Genomic DNA, 14,244 nt, shown 5'->3' with positions numbered 1-14,244 from the left:
ATGCCAATCATAATTTTGATCATGGTGACATAATTAATAACTTTGCAAAAAAAAAAAAAAAAAAAAATAGAATTTTTTTTTAATAATTTTTTTTTAAATTATTTAATTGTGAATATTGATAGTAATGCCCTAAAATGTCTACATAAGGTAAGGTTCACGCTGCCAACTCTGGCTAGATGTCAATCCCACAGCCCCAGTAGATTCGGCACAGATCTAGAATATGTAGAGACACCTCTCTGAGTCTAAAATGGTGGTATATGTATAGGCTAGTTGGAGTCATACCAAAATCCTCAGAAAAAGTCGGGCCAAAAATGGGCACCAGACGTGGGTAGGGGAAAACCTGATGTATGAACTCACCGAAAGCTTCTCTAACCCCAAAGACTTCAGGAAGCGTGATCACATACTTTTAGAATCATGGCCAATCTTACTGTATCTCTGTGAGGAACTGCACCATAAGGCTCAGCAAAAAGGAATTTAGTAAAGTTCTAATCTCCACTCCAAATAATAAGAAGTGAGATAAGGAACCTCCTTGAGCAGGTGAAAGTGACCTCTATTGGGACACATAGGTTAAGAAAATGTAGCGTGAAACTGCAGGAAAAAGTAGAACTGTGGCAGAAGTTTTGTTCAGAAAGCTGTAATATAAGCAACCATTTGAAAGAACAATGTAAACGATTAATGCAAGAAGTAGGAAGTTTTGAGCAAGGAAATGTTTTTTTTTTCATTAGTGGAAGTTGCCGAGTAACCAGCAGTTGAAAATTAAGTTGCCGAGTAACCAGCAGTGGAAAATTTAAAAATAAATAAATAAAAATAAAAATGTAACAGTTCCAGTAAGGACAGGAATTCATCAAAAAATAAATAGGAAAATTCAAAAAGGTTATGGTGTCCATACAAAAGGGTACTGCTTATCAGTCCTGCATTATAAATAAAATGAAGTAATTAATTAGACCCAGATATGACTCCCAGTCTGATGGTTAAGACCCAGACAAGGGGGGGAGAGTTAGGCAAAGAGTCCACGTCCTACCCCAGCCATATTCCTAAGATAGGAGGGCAGAAATTGGGCAGCCATACATAACTAGGTATGAGTCATATCGGGTCACCGCAAAAAGACTAGCACCCCTAAAGAGATACCATACACCTCCAGAATTTAAAAAGTTTGTTTTAAAAAGAGTACTGTCCCGATTTTTATTAAGAAAGGGTCCTTAGACATTACTAATCATCTTGAGGCCTACGAAAACAGCCTATCTGTGTTGTGCCTCAAGGATGTAATTTAAAAGTCGGCCCACACATAAAAAAAAAAGAAAATCCTTAACTCTGCTAGAGCTGCTATATATAATTTAAAATGTACACAGCACCAAAGCCCACTGAATTTTTGCTGTACTGTACTCAAAAGTGCCTAACACCCTTCAATGGAGGAGCCTGAGTACAACCATCCAGAATTTAAAACCCTGTGCTTTGAGGCATCGGCCAGGTACATAAAAATAAGTTTGGCCAGGGACTACAAGTTGGGGTGTTCACTGGAATGGTTGGCAAAAGAGAGCGACAATTTGCACTCCATCCAACAGACCAGTGAACAAAGAAAGGCGTGAGCCTGTCACCAAAATTGTGGCAGAAACACACCTTTCTCCTCAACCTTAACACTAAAAAAAAAAAAAAAAATAATAATAAATAAATAAATAAAAAGGTGCAAGATTTTATACCGGATACCTCAAGGAGGACACCGGACACCCCACCAATAAGGAGGGGGGAACAGAGGCCATTTTAGGATTTCTTTCCAAGGGGACAGGGCCCAAGGTTTAAAAGAATCTCCAGAGAGTATCCCCAAAGAGCCCAATTCACCCTTGAGGATGGAAATCCTCGCTATGCCAAATATCCTCAACAAAAGGGGGGACCCCACAAATAAATAGGGATTTGCCCCATCTTAGGGCTCCCCAAAATCATCGGGAAGATGGAGACATTAAGGCCCAGACCCCGCCAGAACCGAGCAAATGGTTCTGATAGGGATCTGTCCCATCTGTCTGTACCCGAGAGACATAGGCACCGCCGGAGGCGGAGCCAAATATAAAAAAAAAAAAAAAAAGCCAATAATTCTATTTCTGAAAAGGTTTTTCAGCAGAGTAGATGCCAAGGTGGATCGGATGATCACTTGGTTCACTCAGGGCACTGTAGCCCGAACTAAAATAATTCCTCTTTAGGAACAAATCTTGTGGCCAGCCAAAGGCCACAAAATCCTTAAATGCCCAAATAGCAAGGGATCAGAGGGACACACTGAATGGATGCATAGGAGACAGAGGTTCTAACACCATTTTATCCCCAGGTCACAGTATTGAGGATCCTGAAAATCCCTGCCAGGGGGATCTTGGTTGTTAGATAATAACTACTCTCCTATTTTTCAGTGGTCACTTCATCCCTCTGACTCAAACAGGTCGCTCAAAGCGGGCACATTTCGAAAAATCGCCAATGGCGGTGATACAAGGAGGATCAAACCCTAATGACGTAATGAAGTCAAGAGGTTAAAGGTGGTATTACGGTAACCAAGAAGAATCCTCAATGTCAGGTAGTTTTGTTGCCTACCATGAATTGCATTGATGCCCCAAAGGGGGGATATTATATTTTTTTTTTTTTCCTCCCAAGTAGAAGGTAAATTCTAACAAAATAGTATATCACTGTTCAATTGTTCAATGTGTGGTATCCATGGTGATGAATACGTCCCCATGTTAATGAGCCCCAGAAGTCAGTCTCCCCTGGGAAAGGTTGCATATATAGTCTCACCGTCCATGGTGGTCAGATAAAAGGCTGATCACACGATGGAATAAAAGGAGGACTCTGAGGAAGCTCAGGATACTAACTTTACATTGAAATCCCAACTAAAAGTTATGGCTGAAAACTGTATGTATCATTTTCTCATGGAATCCATTTCCCTTTATAGGACTAAGAGACCCAGGAAGTAAGCAGGAAACCGAGAGTCTGATGTATCTGAGACACCCGAGGGGGGTGACAGTGTGAAGGACCCCGGGATATCCCTGATGGCCGGTCTACCAAGACGAACCTGTCAAGACAGCCAAAGGCAAAAGTGCCCGGAGAAATCCACATTCCACTGACCAACAGATGATCACCCTTGGATCCACACCTCACTCGGAGTCACCATGCTTGTTTACTGAAGTCACTACACCTACTTGCAGGTGTCTACACCCCATTCAACTATTCCATACCTATCTACAAAGCTGTCCAAGTCCGATTTAAGCCCTATTTCTTCAAGAGTCTGCCTTGGAAAAATGTTTCAAATGGCTACGGCATTTTTTTTCACACTTTTTCCAAGGAGGGGGGATTTGTTAAACTTTCAGTGCGAAATAGAAATACATTTTTATTATTACAGGTCAAGAATTGTGAACTTTGAGGCCTCCATTGACCTTGCTACATATTGAGTCAAAACTCTTTCAGTTTGAAACACACATTGCGTCCATTGTTGAGATGGTTTTGTTTGCATGTACTTTGAGATAAAAAGCTGTGTTATCTGCCCCCCGAAAGGAAACTGTGTTTGACAAACTTTTAAATACAATACTCAGAAAGACAGATAAATAAATCGCTTATCACAGGTGGATCGGCCTTTGGGGGAAAAGGTTTACATAAGACATCCTTCCCCTGGTCTTGAAACACGAAAAACCAGAGAGGTCGTAAAACTTTATGAACAGAACACAACACAACACAACGGACACACACAAGACACATCACACTTACAACATACACACTACTAACAGCCATGCATAGACTCATCTACACAGACGCCATCTTGGTCCACCATGTATCTGAACCTTTGAGGGACGCCAAGCGAAACTCCTCCCTAATTGGCCACCATCTTGGAAATGCAGCCTTCTTAAGGAACCTGGTAACTACCATTCTAAATTAGCGGCCATTTTAAATATAGTAATTATGCCTTGCTGTTACTTGATTATTATTCAATATTGTTTATGTACTTCCTTAAATGTTTTACATTTCCTATTTAAAGGGTAATGAAAGTACAATCCCAGCCGTATAAACCATATGTAGATTTTTCTCTAAAGAGATGATTTTTGTTTTTATAACATTTTAATATCAGATTAAGCGCATTATTTGAGATTTTACGTCTTCCGTTTTGCATGGCTTATTCTCATTTCATCTGCAGTGGAATGACTTTCGGCCATGTGATTCGCAGACTATTGTGGTCTGATTATATAGAATATTAATTTATGGTTCATACTACACCTGGGAAAAACATAATCTTGCTTTATTTCACTTTCATCGTTTAGCTAAATATCACATTGCATTTATCGTTTTAAGTTTGTATCTTATGTAAGGTTATCTCTTTGTGTCACTCAAGTATGATCATTTATGGTGAAAATATGTCTTGCGAATAAATATTCTTATATATATATTCCCTATTGTAGACTGTTTCACTAAGATTGGTATATGCTTTTAAAAAGAAATTAACTGATAAAAAAAGAACTCGGGAAAATTATTGTGGTATATTATTGGAGGTCTGAACAAAATTGATTGGGTTTTTCTTAGTTATTAAGTTATTTGCCGTAATCGGCTGGAGGCACTGCGTCATAATTTTATTGATAGTTCAGACACCGCCTTTTAGTAATAAATTAAAAATAGTCAAATTTTATACCAAAACGCACAACAGGACCGAGGGGGGGGGCAGAGGGGGGAGGGAGGAGGAAGACCAGGGGGGGGGGGGGGGGGGGAGGTAGGACGAGGACCGAGGGGGGGGGGGAGGACCGAGGACAGAGGGGGAGAGCAAAGGGTGGAATGGCAGTGGGGGAGAGTAGAGCGTAGGGGGGCCGAGCAGAGGAAAGGGGGGGGCCAAGCAGAGGAAGGGGGGGGCCGAGCAGAGGAAGGGGGGGGCCGAAGGAGGTAGGGGCAGAGGAAGGTGGGGCAAAGGGGGCGAGGCTTACCCACGTTCAGGTGGATATAAAGAGGAGTATGGAGAGACGCACTCACCAGATCTCGGATTTCGGGTAGCAGGTCGGTTTTGGCTGAATCTGAGTGGGAACTCTGTATTTGGCCAATTCAGCCGCATAGTGTGCCGCCAGCTTCTGGTCTCCGCTCTCTATGCATCGGCTCAGCCGCGCCGTCAGCTCCTCTGAAAGAAAGAATTGAGAACGGAGATCATGGAGTGGTTCTGTAATGGAAACTTTAGGAGCAAAATGTGTTCCCCCCCCCCCCATTTTGGAGGGAGCGTGGAAGGATCAGAAACTGTCTTTTTTTCTTACATCATCGCAAGATCTTTCTGCTGCTCTTTGCTCCGAGTTTGATGGGAGGGACTGCCTGACTTCTGTACACATCAGGGTGCCTTGCCTCAAGTGTTCCAAGAAAGACCCCATCCCCGGCATCCCTTTAGACACGTATGCTTTTCCTTGCCGATCATTGGGTGCAGCAGACTTTAGCTATGCAATCTGTTGATCATTTGCTTGATTACAAAAAAAAAAAAAAAAAAATCAACTGATCAGAAAAGAGCACAGCCAAAGTCTCAAGCACCTAGTGGACAACAGAGATGCACATCTAAAGGGATGTCAGGATCGTGTTCTGACTGTTACCATCGTATACCCACACATAAAACCCCACAAAGCTAATAGCTATGAAAAAGGTGGGCCAATGGCTGAATAGATCAGCAGGAGAGGGTGTTGATAGTTGAAGTCACCTCTCCACACCTCTTCTGTGTCTTATTGAGTTGTATTATGGAGATGCAGGTTTGCAGGAAATTGAAAGCAATCCATTTTAACACAGGAGGAGAGAACACGATACACGCATGGGGGGGGGGGAAACACCCGGGGATTCTCTCACTTTGCAGGGATTTCCTCTCACTTCCTGCTTTGGGACAGGAAGTGAAGGTAAATCTCTGCAAAAAAAAAAAGTGGCAGTGGGTATAACCATTTATTATCCAAAATGAAAAAAAAAAAAAAAAAAGTTTTGCCTTCAGTTACACTCTAAGGCAGAGGGTGCTCAACCTGTGGCCCTCCAGCTGTTGTGGAACTACAAGTCCCATGAGGCATTGCAAGGCTGACAGGTACAAGAATGACTCCCAAAGGCCGAGACATAATGCGACTTGTAGTCCTGCAACAGCTGGAAGGCCAAAGGTTGATCACCCATGCTCTAAGGTTTTGTACACACCGGCATGGTTTTATTAGACTTCCTCAGGTGCCCGGCACGGTTTTGTTAGGCTTCCTCAGGTGCCCGGCACGGTTTTGTTAGGCTTCATCAGGTGCCCGGCACGGTTTTGTTAGGCTTCATCAGGTGCCCGGCACGGTTTTGTTAGGCTTCATCAGGTGACCGGCACGGTTTTGTTAGGCTTCATCAGGTGACCGGCATGGTTTTGTTAGGCTTCCTCAGGTGACCGGCACGGTTTTGTTAGACTTCATCAAGTGACCGGCATGGTTTTGTTAGGCTTCATCAGATGACTGGCACGGTTTTGTTAGACTTCGTCAGGTGATCGGCACTTCCCAGCATTCACTAACCATTAAACTGGGCAACCTTGTCACTTCAGTTTTGGTAAAATACAAGTCCCATGAGGCATTGCAAGACTGACAGCCATAAGTAAAACTCCCAGATGCAAAAGCATTGCAGGATTTGTAGTTTCACCACAGCTGGAGTGCCAAGGATGCCTACCCCTGGTCAAAGTGTCTGGAAATCTTTCACGCTCATACATTGCTAATGAGCAGTGCCTTTTCCAAGGGAGGATTATGGGTAATTTTCCTCCTATATTTCCTGGAACACACAGAGGACACCTGGGACCTGGATGGCGTTTTATGATCTGCTCCCCACCATTCCAGCCCAGCAACAGTGGGTAAGGGTTACCTTTCTATCAGGTTCACGGAGGAGAGGCTGCTGCTTCCTTCCCTCTACTGCTCTATCACACGGCAACATAGTAGCGGCTAATTAAGCCAATATCAAGACTAAGCATATGGCCAAACCTATGGTACTGTGTAAATACGTAGCTCCTTGGGTAATATTATCCTCAGTATACTACATCACCATCACAAATACATCCTAGGCGGATGGATATTGGCCCAACTGGCTACCACCGGGAACTAGTTAAGGCTGTCAGTGGGGCCCTACAACTAGCCAAATATCTACAACCCGGGAGGTCACATGGGATTGTAGTCCTGACTATGGATGGTGACAATGGCAAAGCCAGCTGTGATATACTCTACAGCAGTGATTCTAAACCAGGGTTCCTCCAGAGCATAGGTCAGCAACCAGCGGCTCCGGAGCCGCATGCGGCTCTTTTGAACCTTTGCCGCGGCTCCGGGGCGGATGCTAGCGAGAGGAGGCGGCGCACTGTGCGCCCTGACACTCCCCCCACGCTGTACTGGCTGTGACGTCGCGTGGGGGGTGGTACGTGCGTTAGTCACGCACCGTCCCGACGTCACCTTCCCGCCCGCTGTCAGAGAGGAGGGCAGCGGCGCACATGCAGGTCTAGTCGAGGAGGAAGAAGACGTCCGTCCAGACTCCTGTCAGCAGCAGCACGCCAGGCACCAGTGTGGGGTAAGTGAAGTGATGCCTCAGGGGGGGGGGGGGCACACACTGCATTGAAGGGGGCACGCACACACACTGGTCACTACATTGAAAGGGGGCATGTATGCTGGTCACTACATTGAAAGGGGGCATGTACGCTGGTCACTACATTGAAAGGGGGCATGTACGCTGGTCACTGCATTGTAAGGGGCATGTACGCTGGTCACTGCATTGTAAGGGGCATGTATGCTGGTCACTACATTGTAAGGGGCATGTATGCTGGTCACTACATTGTAAGGGGCATGTATGCTGGTCACTACATTGTAAGGGGCATGTATGCTGGTCACTACATTGAAAGGGGGCATATATGCAGTGTTATATTTGTTTTAAATGTCGCAATGGTTTTTGCGGCTCCCAGTATTTTTTTTTCCTTCGGAAAAGGGTCCAAGTGGCTCTTTTTGTCTTAAAGGTTGCAGACCCCTGCTCCAGAGGTTGCTAGGGGTTCCTTGAGCGATGAGCAATTTCTGCCTCTCGTATAAGTTCCCCCCGACATCATTGATCTTTTTAGCCATCTGGAAGAAGGTAATTCTTCCCAATGTCCACAAGTGTTAGGAGCATTCATCCCACCGACCATCACTCTAATGTATCATGAGTTGTATATAGTCATTTTTAGCAGGGGTTCCCTCAGGCCTGAAAATTATTTCAAGGGTTCCTCCACGTTGAAAAGGTTGAGAAAGGCTGATCTACGGCATACACCGATCAGCCATAGCATTATGATCACCCACCAATTATTGAGCAGATCCCCCTCTTGCCGCCAAAACAGCCTTGCCCTGTCGAGGCATGGACACCTCTAGACCTCTCTGACCCCCCCATGTTACTCAGAGCAGAAACTGAACATTCGTGATACAGCGAGAGCTCCCGCCACAAACATCTGTGCAGAGCCACAGAAATAAGCCCCAATCTGTGACACCGGATATTATTATTATTATAGAGGATTTATATAGCGCCAACAGTTTACGCAGCACTTTACAATTTAAAAAGGGAGACAATACAGTTACAATAAAATACAAGAGGAATAAAGGAGCTCTGCTCAGAAGAGCTTACAATCTAATTATATACAGTGGGTACGGAAAGTATTCAGACCCCCTTAAATTTTTCACTCTTTGTTATATTGTAGCCATTTGCTAAAATCATTTAAAGTTCATTCTTCTTCCTCATGAATGTACACATAGCACCCCATACTGACAGAAAAACACAGAATTGTTGACATTGTTGCAGATTTATTAAAAAAGAAAAACTGAAATATCACATGGTCCTAAGTATTCAGACCCTTTGCTCAGTATTTAGTAGAAGCCCCCTTTTGATCTAATACAGCCAGGAGTCTTTTTGGGAAAGATGCAACAAGTCTTTCACACCTGGATTTGGGGATCCTCTGCCATTCCTCCTTGCAGATCCTCTCCAGTTCTGTCAGGTTGGATGGTAAACGTTGGTGGACAGCCATTTTTAGGTCTCTCCAGAGATGCTCAATTGGCTTTAAGTCAGGGCTCTGGCTGGGCCATTCAAGAACAGTCACGGAGTTGTTGTGAAGCCACTCCTTCGTTATTTTAGCTGTGTGCTTAGGGTCATTGTCTTGTTGGAAGGTAAACCTTCGGCCCAGTCTGAGGTCCAGAGCACTCTGGAGAAGGTTTTTGTCCAGGATATCCCTGTACTTGGCCGCATTCATCTTTCCCTCGATTGCAACCAGTCGTCCTGTCCCTGCAGCTGAAAAACACCCCCACAGCATGATGCTGCCACCACCATGCTTCACTGTTGGGACTGTATTGGACAGGTGATGAGCAGTGCCTGGTTTTCTCCACACATACCGCTTAGAATTAAGGCCAAAAAGTTCTATTTTGGTCTCATCAGACGAGAGAATCTTATTTCTCACCATCTTGGAGTCCTTCAGGTGTTTTTTAGCAAACTCCATGCGGGCTTTCATGTGTCTTACACTGAGGAGAGGCTTCCGTCGGGCCACTCTGCCATAAAGCCCCAACTGGTGGAGGGCTGCAGTGATGGTTGACTTTCTACAACTTTCTCCCATCTCCTGACTGCATCTCTGGAGCTCAGCCACAGTGATCTTTGGGTTCTTCTTTACCTCTCTCACCAAGGCTCTTCTCCCCCGATAGCTCAGTTTGGCCGGACGGCCAGCTCTAGGAAGGGTTCTGGTCGTCCCAAACGTCTTCCATTTGAGGATTATGGAGGCCACTGTGCTCTTAGGAACCTTAAGTGCAGCAGAAATCTTTTTGTAACCTTGGCCAGATCTGTGCCTTGCCACAATTCTGTCTCTGAGCTCTTCAGGCAGTTCCTTTGACCTCATGATTCTCATTTGCTCTGACATGCATTGTGATCTGGAAGGTCTTATATAGACAGGTGTGTGGCTTTCCTAATCAAGTCCAATCAGTATAATCAAACACAGCTGGACTCAAATGAAGGTGTAGAACCATCTCAAGGATGATCAGAAGAAATGGAAAGCACCTGAGTTAAATATATGAGTGTCACAGCAAAGGGTCTGAATACTTAGGACCATGTGATATTTCAGTTTTTCTTTTTTAATAAATCTGCAACAATGTCAACAATTCTGTGTTTTTCTGTCAGTATGGGGTGCTATGTGTACATTCATGAGGAAGAAGAATGAACTTAAATGATTTTAGCAAATGGCTGCAATATAACAAAGAGTGAAAAATTTAAGGGGGTCTGAATACTTTCCGTACCCACTGTATAATATATATATATATATATATATATATATAAATATATATGTGTGTTACATCATCAGTCATTCCCAGATGACAGAAGTGGACATCCACATGCACATCCATCACCTAGTAATTGCTGCACAGTTCCTCCTAACCCCGCCCATGACATGTAAATCCGTCCAGCATTGCCTGATCCCATCCAGTAGTCTACAAAGGCCACTCCCAAATAATTTTCCACTATGGGGGGCAATTGCTAGGAAAGCTAGGAGCTGTAGTTTTAGTTTTAACCTAACGCTTCAAATTGCAAAGGGAAGCCCCAGATCACCCCGCCCCCCACACCCTTTGGATGCCAAATAATCCCACCCCTCACCCCCTTCAGGTGCCAGATAACCCCGCCCCTCACACCCAGACAATCCGCCTCATGCATCGGACGCAAGATAAACCCGCCCCTCCACACCTGGCAGACGCCAGATAACCCCGCCACGCCCTTTGGACGCCAGATAACCCCGCCACACCCATCAGAAGCCAGATAACCCCGCCCCTCCACACCTGTTGGACGCCAGATAACCCCACTACACCCAGACACCAAATAACCCTGCCCCGTCACACCCTTCGGACACCAGATAACCCCGTTCCTCCACACCTGTCGAGCGCCAAATAACCTCGCCCCTCCACACCTGTAGGACGCCAGATAACCCCGCCCCTCCACACCTGTAGGACGCCAGATAACCCCGCCCCTCCACACCTGTAGGACGCCAGATAACACCGCCCCTCCACACCTGTAGGACGCCAGATAACCCCGCCCCTCCACACCTGTAGGACGCCAGATAACCCCGCTCCTCCACATCTGTAGGACGCCAGATAACCCCGCCCCTCCACACCTGTAGGATGCCAGATAACCCGCCCCTCCACACCTGTAGGATGCCAGATAACCCCGCCCTTCCACATCTGTAGGATGCCAGATAACCCCGCCCCTCCACATCTGTAGGATGCCAGATAACCCCGCCCCTCCACATCTGTAGGATGCCAGATAACCCCGCCCCTCCACACCTGTAGGATGCCAGATAACCCGCCCCTCCACACCTGTAGGATGCCAGATAACCCGCCCCTCCACACCTGTAGGATGCCAGATAACCCCGCCCTTCCACATCTGTAGAATGCCAGATAACCCCGCCCCTCCACACCTGTAGAACGCCAGATAACCCCGCCCCTCCACCCCTGTCGGACGTCAGATACCCTCGTCCCTCTACACCCTTTGGATGCCAGATAACCCCTTCAGAACACCAAAAAACACCATCCTTGACAACCAGCAGGCGCTACATAACCCCGCCCCTCCACACGCTTTACTTTAAGGATTTGCTACCCTGAAAATGCACCGCAACATACACTTGTCACAGCGTCTCCACTTACCCTTAGTGCACAGGTTGCCCATTAGCGAAGTGGGACTGGCCTCTGGTGAGAGGGGTTCTCCAACATTCGGGGGGCTCCTGGGTTTGGTAGGAATCAGGGGCTTCTTTCCAGAGAGGTCCATCTGACTTTTCACAGCTGTGAAAAAAAAATACTTTGATAAATACAGAGAAATAAAACCGTCTTCACTGGTTCTCAGTTCTGGGCAATATCACAAATTTGTCTGTAGCTTTCAAGAGGGGAGACAGAAGAACGGGCGTGTCACATGACCAGAGCCACAAAAGGCACTCCAAGCCTCTGCCAGGGTTTATTGGGCAACATGCAGAGAACTCTGGGGGTACAATGCTTCACATGACCAATTCTGTTTTACCTCCATCTTCTGTATCATCATCCTCAACCTCAACCTTTCCATATCATCATCCCCAGACTCCCTGGAGGACTCACTCTTCCCATCATTATTTCCAGACAACCCATCACCCTTATCCCCCCATTAGTATCCCTGGAGGACTCACCCTTTCTTCCTTATTAGAGTGGCCTCCTGCAGAGGACTCACTCTCCCCTATCATCATCCCTGGCCTTCCTTGAGGACTCACCCTTCTCTCTCCTATCATGATCATCCCTGGTCTCCACCACAGTATTCACCCTCCCCTCTCCTATCATCATCTTTGGCTTCCCATGGAATACTCCCCTTCACTATCTTCACAATTGGCCTCCCTTAAGGACTTACCCTTCTTTACACTATCATAATCTTTGGCCTCCTATGGAATACTCGCCCTTTTATCATCATGCTTGCCCTCCCTAAAGGACTCTTCCATGCCTGGCCTCCCCCAGAGGACTCACCCTTCCCTTTACCTATCATCATCCCCGGCCTCCCTTGCAAGACTTACCTCCCCTATCAACCTGACCTCTCACGGAATACTCACCCTCTGCTATCATCATCATCTTTGGCCTCCCCCAAAGGACTCACACTTCCTTCCCCTCCTACAGAATATCCACCTACACTATCACCCTTGGCCATATAATTATCCCCGGCCTTCTCAAGAGGACTCACCTTGCCCTATCATCAACCTTGGCTTCCCCTGGAAAATTCATTCTCCTCTATACTTACCTTTGGCCTCCCCTGGTGGATTCTCCCTCCTTGGCCTCCCTGAAAGACTCACCCTTCCCTCCCAATCATCAATCTTGGCCTCCAACGGAATACTCACCCTTCGCTATCATCACCCTTGGCCTCCCATGGAATACTCACCCTTCGCTATCATCACCCTTGGCCTCCCATGGAATACTCACTCTTCGCTATCATCATGCTTGGCCTCCCTGAAGGACTAACCCTTTCTATATTTATCCCCGGCCTCCCCTAGAGGAGTAACTCTTCCCTATAAATCATCATTAGCCTCCCTGGGAGGACTCACGCTCCTCTATCCGTGTATTTGGCCTCTCCAGAGTACCAATTTGTTCCTCTATCATCATAATCCTTCACCTCCCACAGAATACTCACCCTAAGCTATCATGCTTGGGCAATTAATTATACCCGGCCTCCCCCAGAGGACTCACTCCTCCCCACCATCTATCCCTGGTCTTCCCAAGAGGACTCCTCTATCATCTTTGTCCTCCCCTGGTAGACTTACCCTTCCTTCTCCCATCATCATTCTTAGCCCCCCACTCACCCTCCGCATCCCTGAAGGACTAACCCAACCTATAATTATCCCTGGCCTCCCCCAGAGGACTAATCCTTCCCTATAATCATGAGCCTCCCCCAGAGCACTCACTTTTCCCCAACATCATCCCTGGTCTTCCCAAGAGGACTCCCCTATAGTCTTTGGCCTCCCCTAGGAGACTCACCCTCCACTCTCTTATTCTTAGCCTCCCATGGAATACTCACCCTCCGCTATCATCATCCTTGGCCTCCCTACCTATAACTATCCTCAGCCGCCCCCTAAGAACTCACCTTCCCCTATCATCATCCTCAGCCTCCCTGGGAGGACTCACACCCCTCTATCCTCATCTTTAGCCTCCCCCAGCAGACTCCCCCTCACCTATCACCATCCCTAGCCTTCTCCTAAAGACACACCCTCCCCTATTACTGTCTCTGGCCTCCCCTATCATTATCCCCAGCCTTCCCCAGAAGACTCACCCTCCCCCTCTCCCCATCCTTCCTTAAGGAGTCGTCCTGTAGTACTTCACCTTACCTACCTATTATCCTCAGCCCCCCCCCCCCCCAGCAGACACAACTTTCCCCCCACTATTATCATCCCTGGAAGACTCACTCTCCTCTATTACCATCTCTGGCCTCACCTTTCTGGGCCTCCCTGTGGGAGCTGCTCACCACCGTCCAAAACTTCTGGGCCTCCCGCTCATCATCAAAGTTGAAGGTCATACAAGTAGTGGGATCCTCCAAGATGGTCAGCTGGTGACACAGCGGGCTCCTCAGATCATAGGCGATATCTCTCAGCCTGAACTCCCCAACAATCTGCAAGAGAACAGAGAAGTCAATTCCACCCAAAACCGGTATTTTCAGTGTTAGGGAGGAGGAGTTGGGGGATGCCGGAGACTCCTCCTATCCCACATCTCTTCTATTCCTCAGAGACTCTATGGGTGAGATCTCGGCACT

The 14,244-nt window shown here is 46.6% G+C and overlaps 1 protein-coding gene across 1 annotated transcript in view; it reads right to left on the bottom strand.

Annotated features, from left to right (window-relative positions):
• The window catches only part of RBCK1 (RANBP2-type and C3HC4-type zinc finger containing 1), a 105,926-nt gene that overhangs the window by 79,569 nt on the left and 12,113 nt on the right, over positions 1 to 14,244 (bottom strand). Inside the window, exons 2-4 of the mRNA XM_082258795.1 lie at positions 13,929 to 14,103; positions 11,640 to 11,774; positions 4,981 to 5,122 (exon numbers count right to left, since the gene is read on the bottom strand). Coding sequence (XP_082114921.1) covers positions 4,981 to 5,122; positions 11,640 to 11,774; positions 13,929 to 14,103 — 452 coding nt within the window. The remainder of the gene's footprint in view (positions 1 to 4,980; positions 5,123 to 11,639; positions 11,775 to 13,928; positions 14,104 to 14,244) is intronic.

This window comes from Pelophylax lessonae (assembly GCF_965119305.1).
Source record: "Pelophylax lessonae genome assembly, chromosome: 5".
NCBI lineage: Eukaryota > Metazoa > Chordata > Amphibia > Anura > Ranidae > Pelophylax > Pelophylax lessonae.
Note: the sequence above shows the minus strand (reverse complement) of the source record. Positions and strands in the feature narration are given on the sequence as shown.